This window comes from Phyllostomus discolor, chromosome 7 (assembly GCF_004126475.2).
Source record: "Phyllostomus discolor isolate MPI-MPIP mPhyDis1 chromosome 7, mPhyDis1.pri.v3, whole genome shotgun sequence".
NCBI classification, from domain to species: domain Eukaryota; kingdom Metazoa; phylum Chordata; class Mammalia; order Chiroptera; family Phyllostomidae; genus Phyllostomus; species Phyllostomus discolor.
The window spans coordinates 38,081,730-38,107,223 of NC_040909.2; the positions used below are offsets into that span (position 1 = coordinate 38,081,730).

General features: G+C 40.4%; 1 protein-coding gene across 1 annotated transcript; it reads left to right on the forward strand.

The window, feature by feature from the left end:
- The first annotated feature begins 873 nt into the window (after positions 1-873).
- On the forward strand, positions 874-25,264 carry CCDC174 (coiled-coil domain containing 174). The gene is made up of 11 exons (XM_028518432.2): positions 874-1,001; positions 3,558-3,662; positions 4,360-4,460; positions 8,962-9,020; positions 11,031-11,211; positions 14,068-14,163; positions 15,605-15,747; positions 16,199-16,293; positions 16,835-16,967; positions 18,861-19,013; positions 20,323-25,264. The coding sequence occupies exons 1-11, from the start codon at positions 960-962 to the stop codon at positions 20,619-20,621; spliced, it is 1,407 nt and encodes a 468-aa protein (XP_028374233.1). The 5' UTR covers positions 874-959; the 3' UTR covers positions 20,622-25,264.
- The last annotated feature ends 230 nt before the right edge of the window (positions 25,265-25,494 follow it).

The following is a 25,494-nucleotide window of genomic DNA, read 5'->3' on the forward strand; positions in this document are numbered from 1 at the left end:
ATCTTCCTTCTTCAAAGTCCACAGTGGAGCGTCTTCTATTTGTCTCTTTGATTCTGATCCTTCTGCATCCTTGACAAGGACCCTTGTGATTACATGGGGTCCACTCAATATCCCTATCTCAAGATCTTTAATTTAATCACAACTGTAAATTCCCTTTGCTATATAAGGTTGAACATATTTGCAAATTCTAGGGATTAGAAGATGGGAACCTTGGGAGGGGGGCCATTAGTCTATCACAATCATTAATATTTTTATCGAATAGCTCATTTAATCCTCATTAAACCCCACTAAGTAAATACTGTTTCATTCCTATGTGGGGACAGAGGCACAGCGAAGTTAAGTAACTTTCCCAAGGTGACAGAAGTTGGCTTCTGGAGTTCACGTTCTTGCAAGCTGAAATATGTAACGTGGCACATAGTAACCATTATATTGTAGCTATTATTGTTACTTCTACTAAAACTAATGTAATAATCCCTATATCATATTACTTGTGAAAAACATATCAACGTTTGAAAATTACCAGACAGTGCCTGGCACACAGCAGGTCCTCAAATGGTACTTATATCTTTCCAGCTCTTACTTTCCTTTCTTTTCGCTAGGAAGACCTTTGAGTTCAGTCTTTCCTCCCCAAGATGGCGGCATTGCACGCAACTAAATGACCCACTCAAGATGGCATCCACGGGCTGCAAATTTTATGAGACCTTCTCAATATGGCGCCGACGCTAGTCATTTCCATCTTCCGCCCTCTCCAAGATGCCTTAGCGTCTACCTTCAACCTTGGGCACTCTGACCTTCTTAAAATGGTGGCAAACGCACAGGTACCGCTCAAGATGGCACCAGTGTCGCAAACTTAGCGTCGCTATCAAAATAGATACTTCCGGTTGCGCCGGAAGCAGGCAAAAGAAGCCTGCGGGGATTTGTGAAGGTTTTATCTTGGACCGGGAGACTCCTGCTTGACCATGGACCGCAGGAAAAAGCCTTTGGACGTCACGGCCTCCTCGGTGAGTGCGGGTATAGATGACGCTACGAGCTCCAAGTTCTTTCCGCCCCCACCAGAGAAGAATCTTGGCTTACCTTGTTTCTTAACCGGGGACCCAGACCTGGCTTCCCCTCAAACGGGAACCCTGACTTGTCTTTTCTCAGACGGGAACTTGGACCAACTTTCTTACCTACAGGACCCTGAACTTGGCTTTTCCCCTTGGACATGCACCTGGACTGGGCTTCCTCCCTCAGACACAGACCTGAACCTGGTGTCTTTCGCCGGTTCGGAATCTTTCTGCCTCCCTCTGTGACAACCGGTCCGGGCCTCCTTGCTAGCCTGGTTTTCCTTACGATCGATCGTGAAGGAATTACCTCCTGTGCTTGCTTTGCGTACAAATTACCCTTCCTTGTTCTGCTATCCGAAACGTCAGAGTGTGACATTTTTCCCGACCGGAAACTAAACAATTGTTAATGCACCCATAGGATGATGTGGTGCCTGGGAGCTGTCAGGTCTGACGGGCTGTAAGCGGCTTTTGTTGTTTTGTTTTGTTTTGTAGTTAGCTACTTCTAGGAAGAAAACCCGTTCTGAGTTCTTAGTTGTGTCAGCACTTTATATGCACTATCTTTTTGACTCCAACTACTTAGGAGGTAGGTGCTAGTAATATCCCCATTTTATACATAACAAAAAAGACGCTCAGAAAGATGAAGCGACATTCCCCAGCTTACCCACAAAATTCTTAATGGTAGAGCCGGCTCATTCAGTCTGACTGCCTTTTCCATTATGTCAAAGCAAATTGCCTAACTTTTGATTTAATCTTGAATTACTGCAGAGTATTAGGATACAGGGGAAGTACAAGGAAAACATCTAAGTATCCCAATATTTGAACCCTTTTTCCTCATCTAATACTGAAAAATGGTACTAATTATTATGTTTGAGGATTAAGAACCAAAAAGATACAAATATTAAAGTTGTCCTATTCCAACAGGTTAAAATTAGCAGTGATCACAATAGGAATGTCATCTGGGAATTGACAATTTTCTGAGCATCTTCCTTTTAAAATTAAGAAGTTGTTGTAGAATAGGAAAGTGTGTGGGTAGAAAATTGATGTGATTAAAAAAGCTTACAAGAAAAGGTGAATGGTTTTAAAATGTTTTATTAAATTTAGAATATTAGGTCCTGGGATGAACTGCCCTTTGCATTATTCAAGCTAAGGCTACTTTTAAATTAATTTCTTCCAAAGTAGAAATCATTGAAGTCAGTCATTCTGATTTCCCTTAAAAGCCAGTCCATGCTACTGGCCTTTATAAGTTATGATTTACAAAAGCCCATGTGTATAAGCATCTGTGTCAGACTCTTAAAAAGGAAATTGCCATTATAACCTGTGACTGATGTAGCTGTTTGCTAGGTATGGGTATTCACTCAGTTGTCCTATTTCCTTTGCCCTGGCCTTTCCTGTTCTTGAACCCTGTGATGGAGTTAAACTTAGAGTTTCTGAAACACATTAAAACAAACTAGGAAGCTTTCTTATCATTCACTCATTCAACTTTATTTTTAGCTGTTGAAATCTGCCTAACTTTTAAGGTTCAGCTCAAAGTTGCTTCTCATCAATCTGGACAGAAGGAAATGCCCTCTTACCTGAATTTTAATACTATTTCTACCACCCTTACAGCATTTATTAATCCTTACTGGTATTGTAGGTTACTTTTGTTATTAGACTGTAGGCTCCTTGTGAGACAGGAGTATGTCTAATTCATGTTTGTATCTTATTCTTCAGTGTTAAACACCAGGCACATACTGGGTAGGCAGATAGTTGCTAAACAAAAACATTTCTCTGAAAAATAATAAGTTGTGATGATTAAATTAGATTATACCATAGGAAAAAGCCAGTGCAGTGCCAGTCAGACAGGTGTTTAACAATGCTTGTTGGATTTGATTCTGAAAGATAGAGACTTCATTGACTTTGCTCTGTCAGTTTCCCTTTGCCCAGAAGGAAGCCTCTGAGTGTGTAGAGTTAGAGCAGAAATACATTTCCAACAGAGACAGGATGAATATGACTTAGTTTTATTTTTTACTGGATTGTACATGTAAACATTTAGTTTTGTATCCATTTTTGTCCATTTATAGGAACTTGGAATGTTGCTTTGAGAATTACAGTTGTCCCTCGTTATATCACGGTCCACTTATTGTGGCTTCACTGTATCTCAGGTTTACAGTGAAGCCGCAATAAGTGAACCGCAATATAGTGAGGGACGACTATACTTCACTGGTGAGTACCCATATAGAATTTTATATGTTGTTAAAATTACATAGGTTTAAGAGTGTAGAAAGTGTTTAAGACCATATGAAGTGTTTGTAAGAGTGTGGGAAAGGTTAATAGGAGTGTGGAAAGGGTTTACAAAGCTTTAATATATATATAAATAATAAATATAATGCTGCTACTTCGAGGATTTTTACCTATCGTGGGGGTCTCTAGAACTTAACTCCTGTGATAGGTAAAGGATCACTGTACAATAACTTAGAAATCCATTCATTCATAGAATTGAATACGTGTTTTTGTTTATTTGTTATATTCTAGTTGGTAGACCTTAAGGCTGAACTCTTTCGAAAACAAGAAGAATTCAAACAAGAAAAACTTCTAAAAGATTCTGGAGTTTTGGGAAAACCAAAAACAACTAATAAGGTAAAAATAAGATCTAATTCTCTCCATTGATTCCAAATGTGGGGAATTATATCATACTTAGGTCTTTGAAAATGTCTGTGGTATCTGCTAAATATAAGTATTAAGGAAAAATCCCTGTCTTGTATTTGAACATCTGCATGAGATGTCTTCAGTATTAAAATAGAAATTAGTAAGATTATTTAAAAGCATATCTTAATGTTCTAATTCTTTAGCACTTTTTTTGAAAAAGTACATTCTGTTATTAAGTGGTTTGTTACATTCACATGGAAGATTATCTAGTTACATAGGTGTTATAAATCCAAACAGAGACAGATAGTCTAGAAATATAGCAAAAATTATCAGAGTCTTTAAGAGTTATATAAATGGTTTTCCAGTTTTACAGATAATGGTGTCTGTTAGTAATTATCTGTAATATATATATTTGCATTATAGTCTTGGATCATTCGGGAGATAAAAGATCAAGCAGTAACCCTATGCAGTTGTATAAAGAAATTCTTTATATGGCTTAGGGCTTTTCTTTTCAGCTCCAGCTTTGCCATGTACACACTATTTGCAGGACGTAAGTTGAACGTCAGAAAATCTAGTGATCTCCATTGATTCATAAGATCTAATGGTGTCTTTTTTTTCCTGATGTACAAGTAGAGGTGCTTTTCAGTCATTTGGAGGCTCTGTTTTGTCTTTTTACATTATTCTCCAGAAACCAAGTATCTGGAACAAACAGAATGCAGGAGTTTCAAGTCGAGCTGAGAAGGATGCGGAACAGAAGATAGAGGAACAGAAAACGTTAGACAAAGCCAGGTAAAGTTGGACTCTGGTCAGCGCGGTTACCACTGCGGTTACCCAAGCCAGGAAATGAAAATTCACCTTTTACTCTTTGTGGCTTACAATGTAAATTTTTATCATCCTTCTAGCAGAATGTTCTGTAAATATAAAATATACTCTAAAAATAATGTAATTTGCAGATGTATTTGCAATCTTAGAAGAAGATAAGACTCAACTTCAGTTTAAAGTTGAAACAGCCCTGGCTGTTGTGGCTCAGTGGATTGAGCACCAGCCTGAGGACCAAAGGGTTGCTGGTTCGATTCCTAGTCAGGGCACATGCCTGGGTTGCTGCTGGGTCCCCAATGGAGGGCACATGGGAGGCAATCACACATTGATGTTTCTGTCCTTCTCATTCTCCCTCGCTTCCCTTCTCTCTAAAAATAAATAAATAGGGCGGGGAGGAGGGGTGGAGAGAAAATGCAGAAAAATGTAATTGAAAAACAATAAAGTAATTTAAAAAAATAAATAAAAATGAATGTCTACTTAAAAATTAAAAAAATAATAAAATAAATAAAATCTTTAAAAAAATAAAATTGAGACAGAGTCCCACTTTGAGCCTCTTTTAGGCACTAAGATTATCAACAAGTGTTTAAGAAGTATATGGGAGTGTGGTTCTGGGCTAGGTGGTATGATATCAGCATTTAGAAACTAAATTTTGTACCAAACTTTATAATATGAAAAACTTCAAATCAACAGAGTAATTGAAAGAAGAGTACAAAGAGCATTCTAATACTCTTCACCTAAATTCGCAAATAAACATACCCCGCCTCTGTCTCGTGTGTGCATAGAGTAACTGTTGTGCATCATGATACTTTACATATTTTGGCAGATATCTTCTAAGAACAGGAACATTCTTCTATGTAACCACAGAAAATAGTATTATCTGTTATACGGTTTGTATTCAAATTTCACCATTTATCCTGGTACAATTATGTCCTTTAAAGTTGTTTTTGGGCTTCAGTCAGCGGTTACTCATCGCATTTAGTTGTTTTGTTGTATCACTTTAGTCTCTTTTACTTTAGAACAATTCTCTGGCCTTTTTGTTGTCTGTTATGCTATTGATATTTTTCAAGAGTCCAGGCCACTTATTTCTGTGGGCTCCCAAAATCTAGTAAGAATCATGTTAACTACTTTTGATAAAAATACCATGTAGGTGATAATATGTCCTTCCCATTGAATCACCTTGGGAGGTTTATATTGTTAGTTTCAGTTGTTATTGGTAATAATAAGTTTGATCCCTTGTTAAGGTAGGCCTGCTAGATTTTTCTGCTGTAAGAGTGCTCTTCCCCATTTGTAGTTAATAGTGGTCTACGGAGGGAAACCATGACATGTGTGACTATCCCGTCCACCAACACACTGGTGCTGACCTCACTAACGAGTCATGCCACTCATCACTTACTACTTTGATGATTTCAAAATGATGATTTTTCTAGTTTCAGCGTTCCATCTTCATTGTTTTTCATTTCATTTATTTGCTGGCATTCCTCTGTGAAGAAGTGTGCTCCCCTTATTTGTAGCATCGCCCTGGACTTGGAACCCAAGTTTTCATGTCTCTCAGGACTGCGCCACATGTGCTTTTGGGTCCACTGCCTGATAAAACTCTGCAGTTGGAAACAGTGGTTGCAAGAGTTACTCACCTCTTTTGGGTCTGAAAATAAAAGGCAGAATATTACCATATTTTGGGGGTTGTTTTTCTTAGTGTTTGACCTGTCCCCAACTGACATGAAATTTTACTTCAAGATATGTTAACTTTGAGACTTCTTTCTCACTATGGACATATTCTCAGAATTTTAATTTTGCTGAAGGATGCAATATTTTTAAAAATTATATATAAAATTTTTATTGAGAAATAGTTGACATGTAACATTGGTTTTAGGTATACAACATAATGATTCAATATTTGTATATATTGCAAAATGATCACAGTAAGTCTGGTTAGCATCCATTACCTTATATAGGTACAGTTTTTTTTCTCTTGATGAGAACTTTTAAGATTTACTTTTTAAGCCCTGGCTGGCGTAGCTCAGTGGATTGAGCTCGGGCTGCGAACCAAAGTGTCGCAGGTTCTATTTCCAGTTAGGGTACATGCCTGGGTTGCAGGCCATGACCCCCAGCAACTGCACATTGATGTTTCTCTCTCTCTCTCTACCTCCCTCCCTTCCCTCTTTAAAAATAAAATGGATAAAATCTTTAAAAAAAAGATTTACTTTTTAAACAGTTTTCAAATATGCAATACAGTATTATTAGCTATAATCACCATATTGCACATTACATCCTGGGCTTAATTATCTCGTAACTGAAAGTTTGTAACTTTTGAGCCTTTTCACCTATTTCTCCCACCCTCACCCCCTGCTTATGGCAACCACCAGTGTGTTATCTGTATGTACAAACTCATTTTGTTTTTGTTTTACAGTCTACCTATGAGTGATATCATACAGTATTTGTCTTTTTCTCTCTCACTCAATTCACTTTAGCATAGTGCCTTCAGGGTCCGTCCGTGTTGCTGCACAGGAAAAGACATCCTTCTTCTCTGTGGCCACACAGTATCCCACTGTGTGTGTGTCACGTTTTCTCCATCCGCTCATCCATCAGTGGGCACCTAGACTGCTTCCGTGGCGTGGCTGTATTGTAAACAATGCCGCATTAAACGTAGGGGTACATACATCTTTTCAACTTAGTGTTTTCATTTTCTTTGGGTAAATACTTAGAGGTGGAATTGCTGGATCATATGATAGTTCTGTGTTTAATTTTTTGCGGAACCTCCATGCTGTGTTCCTTAGTGCACCAGTCTGCATTCCCACCAACAGCGTACAAGGGGTCCCTTTTCTCCATATCCTCTCCATCACTTGTTATTTCTTGTCTTTTTGATAAGACATTTTAACAGGTGTGAGGCAGTATCTCATTGTGGTTTTGATTTGCATTTCTGTGATGATTAGTGATGTTGAGCACCTTTTCAGGTACTTAGGGGCCATTATATATCTTCTTTGTAAAAACGTCTATTCAGATCTTCTGTCATTTTTTAAAAAATTAAATTTATTGGGGTGACATTGGTTAATGAAATTATGTATAAGCTATAAGTGTATTGTTCTTTGATACATCATATGTATATTACATCGTGCGCCCCCCACCCAAAGTCAAGCTTCTTTTGTGACCTTAAATTTGACCCTCTTTACACTTTACTACCCCTTCATCCTCTTTCCTCTGCTACTGTTGTCTGTGTCTATGAGTTTTTGTTGTTTTTTTTGTTCATTCATTGCTTTCAGCTTTATATCCCACTTATAAGTGAAATATGGTTCTTGATTTTTTTCTCTCTGACTTACTTCACTTAGCATGATATTCTCAAAATCCATCCATGTTGTTGCAAATCTTTGGCAATCTTTCAGTTGGGTTATTTGGTGTTTTTTTGTTTTTTGTTTTTTGCTAATAAGTTGTATGAGTTCTTTATATATTTTGGATATCGACTGCTTATCAGATATACTATTTGCAAATATCTTCTCCCACTCAATCGGTTGTCTTTTCAATTTGTGTATGGTTCCCTTTGCTGTGCAGAAGCCTTTTGGTTCTATGTAGTCCCTCTTGTTTACTTTTGCTTTTGGTGTCAAATCTAAAAAATCATCACCAAGACCAATATTAAGGAGCTTACCACCATTTTTCTTGTAGTTTTATGGTTTCAGCTCTTACATTTGAGTGTTTAATTCATTTTGAGTTAGTTTTTTGTGTATGGTGTTAGAGAGTTTTACAGTTTTATTATTTTGTGTGTGGCTGTCCAGTTTTCCCAACACTGTTTATTAAACAGACTTCCCTTTCCCCATTGTGTATTCTTGGCTCCTTTGTCATAAATTACTTGACTGTATATGTGTGGGTTTATTTCTGTGCTCTCAATTCTGTGGCATTGATCTATGTGTGTGTTTATATATCAGTACCATGCTGTGTTGATTACTATAGCTTTGTAATATAGTTTGAAATCAAGGAACATGATGCCTCCAGCTTTGTTCCTGTTTGTTCAGATCAGGAACCCTTGTCCGAAAAGACTAATGCTAAGAGTTAGCATCGAATTTGGTGATCTACTTGGAAATGGGAAATGTTTATGTTTGGACATCGTTCTCTCTTTGGGGTCTTTAAGTTGCATTTGGCATTTAAATTAAGTTAGAATCTTCATTCGTTCATTTATTTTTCAAAAACTGATTGAGTGCTTGCTATGCTTCGGGTATTGTTTTAGGTACTGGGATATAGTCATGAACAAGGGAAACATAGGCCATGCTCTCATAGAGCTTACATTTAGCAAAGCAGGCATGCAAAGCAGGCATGGCTGGGTCTGGGGTCTCCTTGGGATGGGGTGGTCAGCTGTAGTTAGGGTTGTCTCATCATCAGGCTGGAGCTCTTGGGAAGATAGCACTAATGGAGCCAAGGGTGGAGCAGTCTTTTCAGGGGTGGCTGTTAATAAGACATTTCTAACACTTCTCTTGTTTTCTCCAAGGGAGAAATTGGAAGAAAAAGCTAAATTATATGAAAAAATGACTAAAGGAGACTTTATAGGTAAATAATAAAAATTATTTATGCTTTGTTTTCTATAATTCATACAGCTCTGTGATATTTCATTATTTGTTAATAAGGAGACATTTTAAAAATCAAACTGATTATTTTCTGTGTCAAAGACAAGAAAATTAGAAAATTAGCAATAATTTTTCACTTGTCCCAGTGGATGTCGGGTGTGTGTGAGGTGCTTTGAGGGGCCAAGCAAGTACAATATAAGCCAGATCCTCTGCTCTCAGGAGGGGGCGGGTCCTCAGTGGAGGAAGTGGTGCCGAGCAAAGCAAAGCTAGGAAACAAGGTCTAAATAAGCCACAGTTATGAACAATTACAGCTGTGTAAAAACTGAGAGGCATTATGGTTTTCTGTTTCCCTGTTTTCTGTTTTGTCTATGATTTGCTTTTTAATGCTAATAGTAAGAAGAGATACCACTTTCCTTATACCCACCCCCTACCCCCGCCCAGAGGAAGAAAACCCAAGCTATAGCTAGAGAACAATAGAAGAGCATTTATAAAGCAGTTTACAAAGAATGCACACATGGAAGTCTTTAGGGAGAAGACAGGCTTCTATAGGGGTCTCAAAGGCTTTGGAGAACTGGAGAAAGGGATTCTGCAGGGGGGAGTGGTGGGAGGAGATCAGCAGAGGGAGGAGGGGGCCAAATGTATGGCTGGGCCTAAGCGGCCGGTAAAGGGGTCAGCAAGACAGCAGTATAGACGCAGGCTGGACCCCAGTTGTGAGCTGCCCACCCAGCCAAGCTCTCTCTTCCCAGACAGCAGGGGCATGTACCCTGTTGGTGGGGAGCCCAGCATGGAAGCGTCAGGTACTCTGAAAGCTAGGGGCCATGAGGAGAGGTGTTGTCTTTCTGAAGAAGCAGCAGGGTAGCCATTAACTAGGTGGGCTCTATATTATGTGGTCTTATAACTCAGCTCTGGGGAAGTGCATCTCTTTCCTGATTGAGCCATTTTGTGGCTTTTAAAAAAAATTGTGTGGGAAAACCTTTATTAAAAAATTTCATGTCTTTTCTCTTTTGATTCAAACTTATTTTGTTAATATAGGATTCAGGTGCACAACAGTATGCCTCTAGACGTAGAGGTTTGGTCCCATCTGAACTGCAGGCCCACCTCCTGATAGGCACATTGGGCTTACATGTTTGAGCAAATTTGGAGCTTTAGCTATTCTACGCTGCACAGTGGGGTAACACCAGCACCTCGCAATGGGGAACCTAATATCTGCTCCATCTCAGACAAAAAGACTGAAGTGACTGTATCTTAAATCCCTCACAGAGAAACTTCACATAAACATTATTTGTGAATACATCAGACATCTGGAATCAAATGAAATCATGGATTGCTTTTTAACTTTTCAGTATATGTTTAGCTCAAGGAGATCATAAGCGCTGAGGGCAGATAGCACCTTGCACATCTCTGTATGTCCTGCAGATCTCGGCAGCGTGTCTTGTCTGAAAGTGGTGTTCACTGGATCAAAAAGAGTTTAAATGACTTTTTTTTTTTACCTATATTCTGACCCTTAAAACATGTACAGACCACAACAGTAGAATTAGGATTAAGTTACACAGCTCACCTGATTAGAGAGGTGTGTTCCCTGTAACAGCCAAGACCTATTGTTCTGGTCTGACAACAGGAGAAATGCAGTTCTACTTTTGTGCTATGTAATTGAATGTGTGAATCTCTTGAAATCAAATGGTTTTTTTATCTTAAAATTACATTCTGAGAGAGTATTGCTGACTCAGTGTATTATTGACAAGGCAGCAGAAAACTTCAGGCTTTTTAAAGATTTTTTGCATGGTATGTTTTTCCAGTGGCCTATTTATAGCTTCCCCTGCAAGTCCTGAGGTGGCTCTGTCTTTGTAAGTGTGGCAGGGGGTGGAGTCATCAACTAGCAAATTGCCAGGGGCATGGAGCCACCCACTGAGGGAACGTGATTGCTTCATATCAGTTCCATGTGTGGTTTTCTTCTTTGGTGTCAAGAATCTGACAATTGATTTTTATGTCCTAGATGAAGAAGTGGAGGATATGTACCTTGTGGATTTCACACAGAAGATCATAGACAAACACAAAGAAATGGAGGCGTTTGGTGCCAACAGAGGTTCTAGAAAGGCAGGAGAAAGAGAAGATGATGACGACGACAATCTTTCTGAAAAAGATATACCTCCTCCCCAGGACCCCAGTGAAGAATGGTTGGTGATATTATGTGATTTAATCATATTAACATTGTCAGGCTTGTGTTTACCTTTTAAGAGTGATTTTGTTGGTTGTTATCAAACCATTTCTCTTTATCTTCAGGGTTTTTTTTCTTTTGAGACTCTACTGTAATACAATTTGGATTTATAGATAGAGAAACAGTAGCTCCAATGAAGAAATAATTACAAATAAAGATTGAACTCTTGTGCAGGGGGCATTGAGACGCCTGTTTTGTTGATGTGAATGAATTGTCTGGACAGAAGCATGTCCCTCTGTTAGCCACGGCCACATTCAGACTTCACGGAGAGTCGTTTGTCCGGGTAGTGCTGATATCTCTTCCAGTCGCCTACTCTGGCTGTCGCATTTTCTGGCAGTGGAATGCAGGCAGTATGGACCTTGAACCTGGATGGCACGAGCTCTGCCTTTCCCCGACAGTGTGACCTGGTTAAGTTCCTCACCAAACTGGGCCTCATGTCCCTCAGTTGGAAAGCAGCGGTGGCAGTGCCTGCTTGTGATCGTCTGCCTTAATCTTCCTTTAGGAAGTAATTCAGGAAGTAAGAGTATTTTAGAATATCCAAAAAACTGCTGTCTGCAGAGTACAAGTAGATATTTTGTAAATCTTTATTACTGAAATTATCCGAATTTTACCTACATTAGGCGAATAATGGGGAAACCAAACTTTCCTTATAAAGAGACCAGTGTTTCAGTAAGAGATCAGAATGCAAATTCCATTCTGATGATTTTCTCTCTGTAAGATGTGGTTTAGAAACTTGTACACAAGTGCTTAAAATGATGTAGAGATGCACTGATACTGTGAAAATGCCCTGGGAGTAACGAACTCCGCCTGCCCAGCCTCCTGCCTGTGCAGAGGCCACCCTCTTCTCCGCAGGGCTCAGACACCCTCCTCATCATGGCTTCTTTGTCAGGAACTGCTTGAGGTTGTTTGCGGTGTTTGTTGACTTATGTCAGCCTTGGGCCCAGTGGGCAGGAGTCATTTATAAGCTGAAGACAACAGTCCCTACTGAGGAGCGCAGACACCATGCCTCTTCACACATTGGGGTGGGTTATCTGGCTGCATGCTTGCTATATGCAACCAGGAGGGAAGCACCTGCATTGCAGCCTCTCCTGTCAGCGCGTCTTCACTCTGAGGGATTCTCCCTCGTCTGGGCTGTGGTAGCACTTAACTGTGTCCCACTCTTTTGGCTCTTACCTCTTCTTTATTACTGACATAAGATTGGCCTCATGAACAGAGAAAGATTTGAGGCAAACTTTTGGTACTTTTAACATCCTGCATGCTGTTGTTAGTTAAGCTTTTCATGGGCACGCGCCTTAGCTTCCCCCAGGGCTCTTTGGAGATGACCTGACGAAGCTCTCCTGCGTGAGACTCTCAGGGTGCTGGTACCCTGATTGACTGTTTCCCTGAGGGCTTGTTCAGTGACTGCTGATTACAGAGAGCAGTTGTCTTGCCACTTCTCTTTTGATGGGATCTGTTTGGGGGGCCTTTTTCAGAAGCAGAATAGCCTGTAATTGCTTTTCACAGCTGAAACCTCAACTCCTTTGAAAGGTTTAGTGTCTTTTGTTTTCTTATTAATACCTGTAGGATTACAAGCAATTTGTCAGTGATTTGAAGAGTTTGGAGGGCAATTGAAGGTGTCACGTGCCACCATATGGTGAAGGAAGACACACTGCAAGCAGTTCTGACACTTCTTTTGTGTTGTTAAATTAGGCTCCAGAATTGTAACTGCTTGTAAAATCCTTTCAGTAGTTAAATTCCAGGTGGTAGAAAATGTTTCTGCAAAAATACTGTAAATAATTACTTAGACCATCTGGCTAGATGGTTTTCTTCATTCATTTAAAAAAAGAAGAGGAAAGGAGGGAAAAAAATAAGCTGCTTTCTGCAGTTGGAGTTTTATTTCTTGTGGTAATCAGCTTTAGGACTCCAGCAATGGATTCCCATACATTCTGTTTTAAGTTGTGGGCCGACACTGGAATCAGCATGTGGGAGAGAAAAGAAATCTTAACAAAAGCCAAGTCACATACATGGGAGTCTGACCTTGAGTTGGTCCACAAGTATTACTGGCCCCTTTCTGTGTTTTTAAGTACCCTGCTAAAGGCTGTGAGAAATTCCCTGCCCATAATTTAAACAATAAAAAATCTGTGTCATCATAATGCAAATGAAATATTTTCCAATGGAAAGCTGTCCATGTTACCTGTTGTGAAAAGTGGAGTATTTCATTTGCTTTGCTCTGCCTGGCTCCCTAACTACTGCCTGGTTTGGGCAAGGATTAGGAAAGAGGAACTAAGGGTAAAAGATAGCAGACTGGGCTGCTGATGAGATGTTGCCTTCCTCCTAATTAAAGAGTCCCCAAATACTGTGACTTATATTAAGAAATAAATTTCTAATTCTTTGGGAAGAATTGTACCAATTAGAAGAAACAAAGGAAAGGATAAAGTGTCGGATTTGGGAAGACTGAGGAAAATTGAGAGTCTGGTACAAAGCACAGTTATTATGATGCTGATAAACTATTTGGAGTTGTCCAAAACTGATTAAAGTGGGTTCTAAGATGCTGCAGCAAGGATAGGTACGAGTATTTATCTTTGAAATCAGAGACGTGCATGATTGATCATTCTCTACAGTTTCTAAAACTAAGATTTAATAAAGGGCAGTGTGTTTATTGTGTGTCAACTTTTAACTTTAAAAAGCACGTTCTTGTCAGTGTTAGTGGTCTCTCAGGTTGAGGAGTGTTCTTGGGTGTGAGGACTACATTAATTTTTTACTGTGCACTGACTTCCTAGCTTAGGGAACCACAGGTCATGTAGAGAGCCTTCACATCTTTCCACTTTTATTTCAGGGTGGATTATGTGGATTCTTTAGGGCGATCCCGGCGCTGCATGAAAAAGGATTTGCCACATCTGCTGGAGATGGATAAAAATCTTCAGGGGAGGCTGTAAGTGTGTTATATGCAAAGCTTTGTCCAGGACTGAAATGCAGACACAGGATAGTTTTGTGGGCAAGGTTGTCTTGAGTTAATTATGTTTGGTGCTCCAAGAAGGAGACCTTTTTTAATTGATAAGAAATTAATATTTGCTGAAGCACTTATTCATACTTAGCATACACATACACACATAATCCACACTCAGGGAGGAACCTGAATGGATGATCCAGATCATGTAGCTACTAGAATGAATGAGATGGAGCTACGTCTGTTTACAGGCGTGCCATGGAGGTATTGCGGGTTCAGTTCCAGGCCACCACAATACAGCAAGTATCTCAATAAAGCAAGTTACACAAAGTTTTTGGTTTCCCATTGCATGTAAAAGTTATGTTTACACTCTGCTGTACTCTAGTAAGTGTATAATAGCATCATGTCTAAAAGAAAAGCAGTGTACATACATTAATTTAAAAATACTGTGTACATACCTTCATTTTTCTCTAATTAGACTTTTTTGTCTAAAAAGAAAAGCAGTAATCAAAAATACTTTATTGCTAAAAATGTCAGCTGTCGTCTAAGTCTGTTGGAAAAATGACATCAATAAACTTATTTGGTGCTTGATTGCCACAAACCTTTAATTTGTAAAAACCACGGTATCTGCAAAGTACAGTAAAGCAGAACATGATAAAGCAAGGTATGCCTGTACTTCAAAGGATTTCTAATTGCAGAATAACAAATAAGCTATACCAAACCAACCAGCAAACCTCTGTGGAGAAAGGTGTTTAAGAATATACATTTGATTATCCCACAACAAATGGGGGCAGGGAGGCAGTTAGCTTACTAACTTTTTTGTTATACGTCTTTGCATTTGGAAGTAAGGGCCTTATAGCTAGATATTTTTCCTGTGGGGCCTAAGACATCTAAGAGGTGACTTGCTAAAACATCCCAGGGAATAAAATTCCTTGCACCAAGACCAGCTTTTGTGTAGAAAATGTTGGGAAGAGTTCCACCTTTCCCAAGACCTGCAGGTTCGGGTGGGCCTAGGCTTGGCACAAAGGATGACCTGCAGAATCCCTAAGCTGGCCGGTAGAGCACAAGGCGCTGGCCAGGCCACAGCCTTAGCAGCCTCCTCAGCCCTGCACGGGAGACCAGCCAGAGGAGGCCTGTACTCCCTCCGCCCTGCCTGGGCGCCCTCCCTCCCTTCAGCTGAGGACCAGGGTGGGTAGGAAAGTTGTCTGTCTTGAGTGCAGACAAGATTCCATTATGCTTATGTAACAAGTTGGCTGCTTGACCTAAGAAAGGTGAAAATATTTTTTACTTTTTCCCAGTGGTATGGTGGGGTGGAAACCTCTGTAAGGAACTGTCCTCTTTATCAGTTAGAGTTACTTATTCATGATCCAACTTGCTGTCTCATAGCTCTTATCTAAAGATAGTTTTTGCTTTTTTCTCCTACTAGTTTTGTTAGTCCTGCTAATGAAAAAACCTTGCTATCTGAAGATATGAGAAAAGAACTTCAGCGCCAGCAATGGGAGGAAGAAGAACGGGAGGCCCTGAAAAGGCCAATGGGGCCCATACATTATGAAGATATTCGTGAAAATGGTATGATCATCTTGCAGCTTTTAAATCATGTTTTATCTTGAACTGATGGCAAGCATAAAGGGAAGCATTCATTCATAAAGCAGTAGTTCTGAGGTAGAAATAAAAGATTCTGCTTTGGAAATTGAAACTGTCCCCTTTGTTCACTTCATAGCCTAAACAATACCCATATTGGGAATGTCTTCCTAACAGAGGGTCTGTTAGTCCACGAGTGTGTTCCCCGAGAGGAGCGGAGACAGCCGTGACTGAAAACGAATGAGTTTCTGTTATGTTTATCGTTTGGCAAACAGGATGAAACTTCCTAACTTGTTTTTTTGCTTATCTGCCTTTTTTCCCCCTTTTTAAAAACTTGTGCCAAATAATACTGTATATTTTTATTATTGGCCAAATTTCTTGTAGTTATCATTTAGTAACCAGGGAAATCTGTAATTCATATAATTTTGACTTCTTTCAGAGGCCCGGCAACTTGGTGTTGGATATTTTGCCTTTGCCCGAGATAAAGAGTTAAGAAACAAGCAAATGAAAACTTTAGAGATGCTGCGTGAACAGGTACACATTAAATTCAGAGTTGATGTCAAGAGCAATTTGAGCAGTTGGTTTTGTTGGACCATGTGGCAAAAAAATTTAGAAAATTAATTAGAAATTTAAATTGATATTTAGAATGCAATTACAGTTTTCATAATGGTAATAACCATATTATTTTGGTGTTTTAAACTATAAGATAATAGCTGTTCAGAAGTAACCTGTATAACTTTGAATTTGTTTTCAAATATACTTACGAAGTGGCCTGAGTAAGAAAATAGAAAGTTCTTATGGGATTAAAAAGTAGAACAGAATTGGTTGGGGTTTTTTTGAACGTTAAACCTTCCAGGATGCTCTGCAAACACTTACTCAGCTTCACAGAACGTCAGAGGGCTTGTGTAAGAGTGCTCTCTGAGTCTTGTTTTGAAGATCTCAAGGGTAGCTCCTCAGAGGTGGCATGAACATCAATCAGTCTATTTTTACAATACAATTAATTATTTCATCCTTTTAAACAGAAATATGAATTTGCCTTAAAGCCAATAATTTTCGAATTCTCTGTTCTCTTCAGACAACCGACCAGAGAACAAAACGAGAAAACATAAAAGAAAAGCGAAAAGCTATGTTAGAAGCAAGACTTGCTAAACTCCGACAAAAAAAGATGAAAAAATCAAAAGATGATGGATCAGAGGAAGGAAATAAAGGTGTGTTATGGCTCGTGTTCATAAACTTCAAAGAGAAAAATTTTAGTTCCCCTGATGTCTCAGAAATAATGCTGGCAATCTGAAATTAACCGTTTGGTTCTGTTCTCTAAGAAAGCACCTTCAAGGTGTTGCCAGGAGCAGTTTGGATGACCCGAGTGACATGGAACGACCCCCAGGGGATAGTTTTAGGTCATAGATGAGGAAACTGACAGTACATTGGGTCTCTTCATAGTAACTCAGACTTAGTGCAGTTGTGTACATGCGTACACAACTTTTTTCTTGCTGTGAGTACAATTTTTGTTAATTATTATATGTTAATTTATTTTAAAGAAGACATATACTTACAAAGTCAGATAATAAAATGAAAAATTTACAGGTGAGAGTATGAGTTGACGGAATGACTGTTGAAACACTTGGAAACACTGTTGAGTATTGTGTTCAAACTAGTTTACTGTGTGAGTTTTGCTGGTCTGGGCTAAATTGCTATGACAGGGAGACCCCTTCACAGAAGGCCTCGAACAAGAGGGAAGTCTGCTGCTCTCTTTCAACATTTCAGAGGTTGTGGGTGTCCCGGCTCTGCCCCAGAGGACCACCCAGTCTTCAGCTTCCTCCTGTCTTGCTGTTTCTGCCATTCCCTAGAGCAGGGGTGTCAAACTCATTTTCACCAGGGGCCACATCAGCCTCACGGTTGCCTTCAAAGGGCCAACTGTAATTTTAGGACTGTATAAATGTAACTGTTCCTTAACTAGAGGCAAGGAGTTCGGTGCTGCTGCTGCGTAGAAACAAGTTGCCGGGCAAATAAAACAAGGTGGAGGGCCAGATTCAGCCCTCGGGCCTTGTGTTTGCCACCGGTGCCCTAGAGGGTTGCTCTCACCTGCACAGTGAAAGCTTGCTCCCCAGCTCCTGTTCATTTTGCAGCCTGGAGGAAAGAGGAAAGAGGGTAGGGGACCCAGCTTCCTTTTGAGAATGTGAGTCTGAAGTCACACACAGCCTGTGCATTTACATCCCAACGGCCAAAATGCAGGGAGGCTGCGGACTGGCCTTTGCCTCTCTGTCCAGGGAGATGCCTTGTTTCCAGCTAAAACTTGGGGCATTCTGGCCCCTGAGGGAGGAAGGGGAGTGTAGGTTGTAGGGGCTATAGAAGCATCTCCAGCCCTCACAGAACCCTTGTGCTTAAGTGTGGGCCATTTTCTAACTCTGAACACAAGTTTAAGTTAGCTTTGAAAGGAGACCAGAAACATTTTTGAATAGGAAAATCATTCATTTAACTTCTAGTTTCATATAACTTGTCTCCCTGGAACATGTTAAGCTCTGCATATTGTTTATTTTTGCTCTACTCCTGAACATCTGTGATTTCCACAGGTTGTGGAGTGTCACTACAGTGTCACTACAATGGTTTTAAAGGAAAGACCATTTTCCTTTAAAATATAGCCAAAGTTGAATAGCCAACAGCCTGTCACCAGGCTTCAGCTCTTCATCACCCCGAGTCCCCTGGCTTTGTCTGAGACCCTTACTTCAGTTGAATTGCTGGGGGATTTCTGGTCCTTGGATTGTTGGTCTGGGGATGCAGAAACTTTGAATGCTATGCAGCCTGGGTTTGAGTCCTGGTTCTTACCACTTTTGACCTGTGGAGCATTTCTGAGCTTAATTTTTCTCATTTACAAAGTGGGGATAAAATGGAAATACCAGTGCTCACTTTATTAGGGTTGTTACAGAGTTAAATGAACTATTGTGTACAAAGTTCTTAGCCCACTGCCTGGGACATGATAGGGGCTCAATAAATGCTGGGTTTTACTTCTATTGTCAGGATCGGTATGTTCTGTTTTTAAAAAAAATTAAATAGCTTTAAGCTTTATTGTAATGAAGTCTTACTCCCTTGCAAAAAAAAAACAGATGGAGATGTTATTGGGCCCTTACCACCAGAACCAGAGGCTGTGCCGACTCCACACATTGCTGCCCAGAGCAGCAAAGTAGAAGTCATCGTTCAGGAGCGGAAGGACACCAGGCCCGGAGTGCCGCATATCCGGGAGTGGGACCGAGGGAAAGGTAAGGGGGGTAGGCTCCCAGGTGTAAAATCTGTTCAGTAGTGGGCCTGTTACACAGGGGATTTTTCTGGTTCTCCTGATCCAAGTGTGATTCTGATGAGTCTTTGTGGTCATTTGAAGCTTAAGGAATTCTCCAGACCCTCGTACTTGTCTCTTCTTGATGCCCAGACAGAGCTGTTCATAAGCAGGAGCACTAGCAAGGGCGATTACAAAAGACCGTGGTCCACAAGGCATCATGTGGAAGGATGAGGTGTTTTGGGGTGTTTTTTTTTTAAAGTGCTTGGGGAAGTTTTCCGAAATTCATGTTGCCTTGTGGTTTTGCAGCCATGGAATGCCATTTCTCAGGGATTGCTTTTAACATCTTATGAAGGTTTGATATTTTAATAAATTCTGTGTTTTTAGCAGTCTCTGCTATGTTCATTCAAAACCGTCTGCATGCCAGTGTACTAACCTGAACCCATGTGTGGTTTCATTGGGGTATGCGGAATTTTCTGTAAAGTTTTTCTGTAAATACCCTGTGGTGCCCACAGCAGCTTCTCTTCGGAATACAACTGTGTTTTATTCCTTTTTGAAAGAGATTGTGTCAGTACTACATTAGCTCATGCTGTCTGAGCTGATGAGATGGAAGACTAAAGTAAAAGGTAAACGAATTGGTGAGTGCCTTTGGTGAGTGCGGCTCTTAAAAATGGAGCTGAAATACCCACTTAGATTCGGACAGGCTGCACTGTGTCATCCGAACTCACAGGGCAGCATTTGTGTTTGCTGGGAAGTGCCTATAGCATCATGTCAGGCAAACAATTTGAGTGTTTAATTTTTCTATAGTTCTCGCTTTAATTTTTTTAAAAGATTTATTTATTTTAGGGAGGGGAAGGGAGGGAGAAAGGAAGGGAGAGAAACATCTATGTGTGGTTGCCTGTCGCACACCCCTTACATGTGCCCTGATTGGGAACCAAACTAACGACCCTTTGGGTTTTAGGCCGGCGCTCAGTCCACTGAGCCACACCAGCCAGTGCTCTTAAATTTAATTTTAAAGCTTTTTTGTCAGTGTTTCCAGAGCCTGTCAGACTTCTCCACAGAGCCTTTCTTAAATCTTTGCCCTTCAGGAAGTAGTCACTCCCTTAACCTAATTCCATGTGCTTTTGCAGACATTACATATGCCTCGTATTATAGTTGCGTTATTGCTGTCCTTGTTTTCCAGAGAATTTGAGGTGGTTTTTAAGAAATACATATAATAATTAAAAAGTAATAACAATAAAAATTCATCTGATTCAACAGTCAGTTCTAATAATTCTCTTTTTTATTTTTACTAGACTTTTCCTTTGGGTACTGGTCGAAGAGGCAGTCAGACCTCCGGGCCGAGAGAGACCCTGAGTTTGCCCCACCATCAGATTACTTTGTGGGTCAGAAGAGAACTGGTCCTTCCAGTAGCCAGACGTGGAGCAGACCTGCGCCTGCACAGAGTGACGCGGAGCAGCACCCTGGCCAGAGCCGTGGCCCCAGCTGTTCAAATGCATCATCCATTCCTGCCCCCAGCAGCCCACCGCAAGCCCCCACGGTCACTTTTGAAACTCTGGACGATATGATATCGTATTATAAACAAGTGACATGAACTTAAAAAACATTCTGACTTGGGTCCATACTGTTGATGGTGTCTTCCTACCCGAGAGTGGAGAAAATGACTTACCTTTAGGGAGTGAATTGTAACTTTCTTTTCCTGTCCTTTCCTTAGAAGATACAGTTTGGATTTGTCAGCAAGGAACAAAATGAATGATACCATAGGAAATCTGTAGCCAATTGGCTGTTCATTTATTTCTAATCGGTATGGAGACTGTTCATCTGGATTTACATGTAAGCTGCGATAGAGTAGAAATATAATGTAATATTTGACACCGAGGAGCTTTTAATCCTGTTTTTCATACCTGCTCTCATGACATACTCAGATTTAAGGACTGTATTCCTTTCCTTCTGCAAATGCTAGCATCTAGCATCTTTTTTCAAGGATTCAGCTTCCAGATCAGTGATAGAGCATCTATCAAACTGGCAAATGAGGAGACCCCGTGCAGGAGGCAAAGTGATCTAGGTTCCGAGAGGACCCTGGAGCTGGAAGACTGTTGAACGGTAATGTTTGTAACTATAAGACAGATCAGGGAGGAGAACTTTGTAATCCAGAAAGGTCGAAGTTGAAGTCAGTAACTTCTGCTGTCATCCTATCCTGAGTGATGACTATCATCATCCATGCACAGTGGGCCTGCACTAAGTGTGTGTTGAATGACTGGGGCACATGTGGAAGCTGTTGAACTTGGTCAGAGAGCAAGACCCTTAGCTGTGTGGGTTAGTTTTTCAGCTCTGCTTGCCTTCCTGTTACTCCTACTCTAGGCCCTTGTCATTCTCAGGAGCCATGTGACCTCAGAAGCCTGACTGGGATAGACTTGGCCTGCAGTGGGGGGCGGGTAGATCCCTTCGTCTTTCCTATCAATGGGTCAGTGAGCAGGGCTCCAGAAGGACTACCTGTGCCTGGGTACCATCCCTGTCCTGTGCCTGCTACACCTCAGTGCTGTCTTCATAGCTGCCAACAAGCAGTAGGAGTTGGCCATCAGGCCCCCAAGGCTCCTATGGCTGCCTCTCAGGCCAGTGAGTCCTGTAAGATGTGCTAGAGCAGATCCTCCCCTGGGCTTTGTGCTGCATGTGTTTTCTGCTCCCAAAGGACAGTGGTGTTGGTGTAAGTACCCTCATTCTCACAGAATGCAAATTGGAATGCAGAGAGGTTCAATGACTTGTTCAAAGTCCAGTGGCATCTAAATGGCAGACCTAGGACTTCAGTACAGCTTAGGCTCAGGTTTGCTCCAGACTCTCCAACACCTGCTGTCAGTTTTGTTGCTTCAATTTCAAGGAGTATTAGACAAAAAACCCCAAATTCCCCAGAACTTTAACCTCTAAACTTCATATTGGGCAAAGTTGACAGAGCTATTAATGGTCATTCTGCAGCCTAATTAGGGAAATACCTCTTAACAAATACACATTAAAACCAACTGACCTGGCTGCTTTTTTTCATAGAAATTGACCAGCTGATCCAAAAAAAATTTATATGGAATTTCAAGGGACTCAGACTATGCAAAACAATCTTGAAAAAGAACAAAGTTGGAGGATTCACAGTTCCTGATTTTAAGACTTGCCACAAAGCTACAGGGATCAACACAGTGGTACTGGCAAGGATAAACATGTAGATCAATGGAATAGAATTTTGAGAGTCCAGAAATAAACCCATATACTTACAGCCAATTGATTTTTGACACTGGTGCCAAAACTCTCCAATGGGGAAGAATAGTGTTTTCAACAGATGATTCTGGGACAACTAACCATCCCCAGCAAAATATTGAATTTGGACGCATACCTCATGCCATATTCAAGACCTCCAAGTGGATCAAAGACACTAAATCTGAGATCTAAAGCTACAAAACCAACTGGACAAAGGAAGAGGAGACAAAAAGAAAAATTGGGATATAAAAAAATATTAGCTATCCTAGAATCATAAGAACAACAAGGAAGAAGGAAGACACATGAGAAAGGACGTATTTACATAAGGTAGAACAGAAGGACTCGAGGCAAACTGTGGAGAAGGGGCAGGAGCCTAGTCAGCAGTAAGCCCGTGAGTATGGGTGCCAGTGGTCATGGCAGAGGCCATCAAATAACTTCTGTTGCTCGGAGCACCTTGGGTAGACATGGGCAGTCTGTGCATCCTGGCTCATGGTCATGGTCAACTAATAACTATGAGTGAGATTTTCTGTAGGATTTCAAAGACTTTTAACCAATTTCCAATTCCCTTTTAACAGCAGATGGTTTAGTGTTTTGTGAGCCCAGCTGTTAACATTGCCTTCAAATGTTAACTTGGTTTTAACTTTCTCACCCACCTGATCTGAAAGGGTGCAACCAGCAGATGGCATTAGAGGTCTAGACCTGAGACCCACACTCTGCCCAACAGAAACATCCTGAAGCCTTTCGTGTCATTTTCAATTTTCTAGGAACCATATTAAAAGTGAAATTAATTTTATCATAAACTTTTATTTCAATATTTAGTGTGCAAAAATATTACTGAGATATTCTACATTTCTTTTCATACTAAGTCTTCAATATCCACTGTATATCTACTTATAAAATTTCTCATCAGGAATACTTGCTCTATATTTAGATTTCACAAAATATACAATGGAGAGAGTAGATTCATATACCTAAGTTGTTCCAAACATACTTAACCATTTTTGAAAAGCTTGCCAATAGGGGAATCCAAGTGTCAGGTTTTAAATTTAATAAAATGAAAATTCAGTTTCTTGGTCACACCAGCCACATTCCAGGTGCTCAGACCCATGGTCCAGTGCTGCTGTACTGCACAGCCTGACTCCTGTGATTCATTCTCACTCGCTTTGGGGTCTGACGGCACGTGGCCCTCCCGCTGGTAACTCCAGGGCTGACGGTTTCTTCCAGGTGTACATGCAACAGTTAAGATATTCTCATGATTGCGTTTTATCTTGGGAGCAAGTAGTGGTAAAACCTCTTGTCAGAAAATACGACCACACCTTAGTCATGTCTTTGTAGATCTAAATGAAATGTTTTGAATCACAAATTGCTTTGAAATATTTATTTTCATTTTAATCTTCAGGCCTTTGTGTGTTTTGATACAGTTCGTTTGAATTGACTAAATAAATCATTCTGTTTGCTTGCAGAAATCCCAAAGGAGAAACTTTAAATCCATATACATGAGATTCCTGCTATGTTTAGCTATACATTTGCCAAAGACTTGTGTATAATTTATTTCTTAAAGCCATAATGCAGCCTGTGGGTGGTTTCAGCTACCCTGCATTTTGCCGTGTATAATGTGTACATTTTTGCCCGAATTTTTGAGGGAAAACTAAGGGTATGCATTATACATGGATATGGTGATTACACACCATGGGTGTAATAATCCCATGTGTAATTCACACCAAAACATGGGTGCGCATTGTACCTGGGAGTGCATTATACACGGCAAAATATGGTGACCTTGTGACATACAGATGAGGCAGTAGAATTTAGAATGTGGAACAGATGAGTACTGGTTTTTGCAGTTAATACAACACATAGTAGCCACTCCGTGTATGTTTAGTTGTTTCCAGTCAGTAAATTGAACTAAGTCAGTTATACATCAAGCAGTTCCTGTCCAAAAACGAACTATACGGCTAAGGCAAGTGATGATCATTGGAAAGAATTTGTTGTCTGCTGAAAACCGTGAGCAAAAATGAAACCCTTGGTCCTCCCCACCTGCTCTTGCAAACTGGTTGGTGAGGCATTTTGTTGTAAAGGTTGGGTACACCTCAGCTAATATTTACCGTGTGTGTGTGTGAGGGGCAGGGCAGGGGAGGGGAGCGAACTGTGTAATGGCTGTAGATCTAGGAAAACTGGAAAATCAAAGTAATCAAATGAGCAAGGTAGTTTTCAGTGAAAACCCGTCACCCAGATCTGGTATTGATCTTCTGTTACTGTGTTTCTTAATCAGTCCTAGGCTGCATTCATACATTCATGCCAGAAATGTGTTTGTCCGGTAATAGGGGTGGTTCATAATCTGTTTCATCCTCAATTTAAACAGCTTCTTTCTCTGCTACATTTATACCTGCCACTTTCTCCCAAACTCTCCCTAACTGCCTGGTTGCAGTTTTGCCTGGTTTTAAACATTTTCCCTGGGGTAATGTTTATTTGTATTTGATCATTATCAAAATAAGCTTCCCTGAACTTGAGCAGGGGGGTAGCTTTAGACTTGGTTCTCCCTCACCCTGCCCCTTGGTGGGGGATTCCCGTGCAGGTTCCCCTCCACACGGACTGTGAAGGCCGTTGAGGTTGCTTATGAAAACCAGAGGACACGAGAAAGGGCCCTTCTCCCAGCCTCAGTCTCCTAGGTCGCACGTGTGTCTGAGAACAGTGCTGCTGTCTTCGCAGGGGCCCCGTGTTTTACCGTCTTCTTTCTACAGTGATCTTTACCTTAAAGACATAAGGCTTTATAGCTCCGCTTCCAATTATGATCTACACAGGTTTTCTATGATATGTGTAATCAATGGAAACATGCCGTTTGGGGGGGTTTCCTTTCATATATTATTTCTAAACTGAGCTCAGTTGTTTGTATTTTTTAAATATTTTATTGTATTTTCCCATCACATTTAAGAGCTCAGTTATTTTTAATTGCTGTCTAATATTTCATCAAATTAATATACATTGTCAAACACTTGATCAGTGGTTGACTGGTTGCATTATTTCACAATTAGGAATGAAGTGGCTATAAGCATCTTTATGTTTCATTTAACCAACATTGATATTTATCCAAGTATCCTCCCTCCCATTTCAACTGTCCCCTGGGGCATCAGTTTCAGAAATGAGATCACTGGGTCAAAGGGGTGGTCATTTTTATGTTTCTTAATGGGTCTTCCCAGGAGAGCTGTCTTCATAAGGGCCTGTGGTGC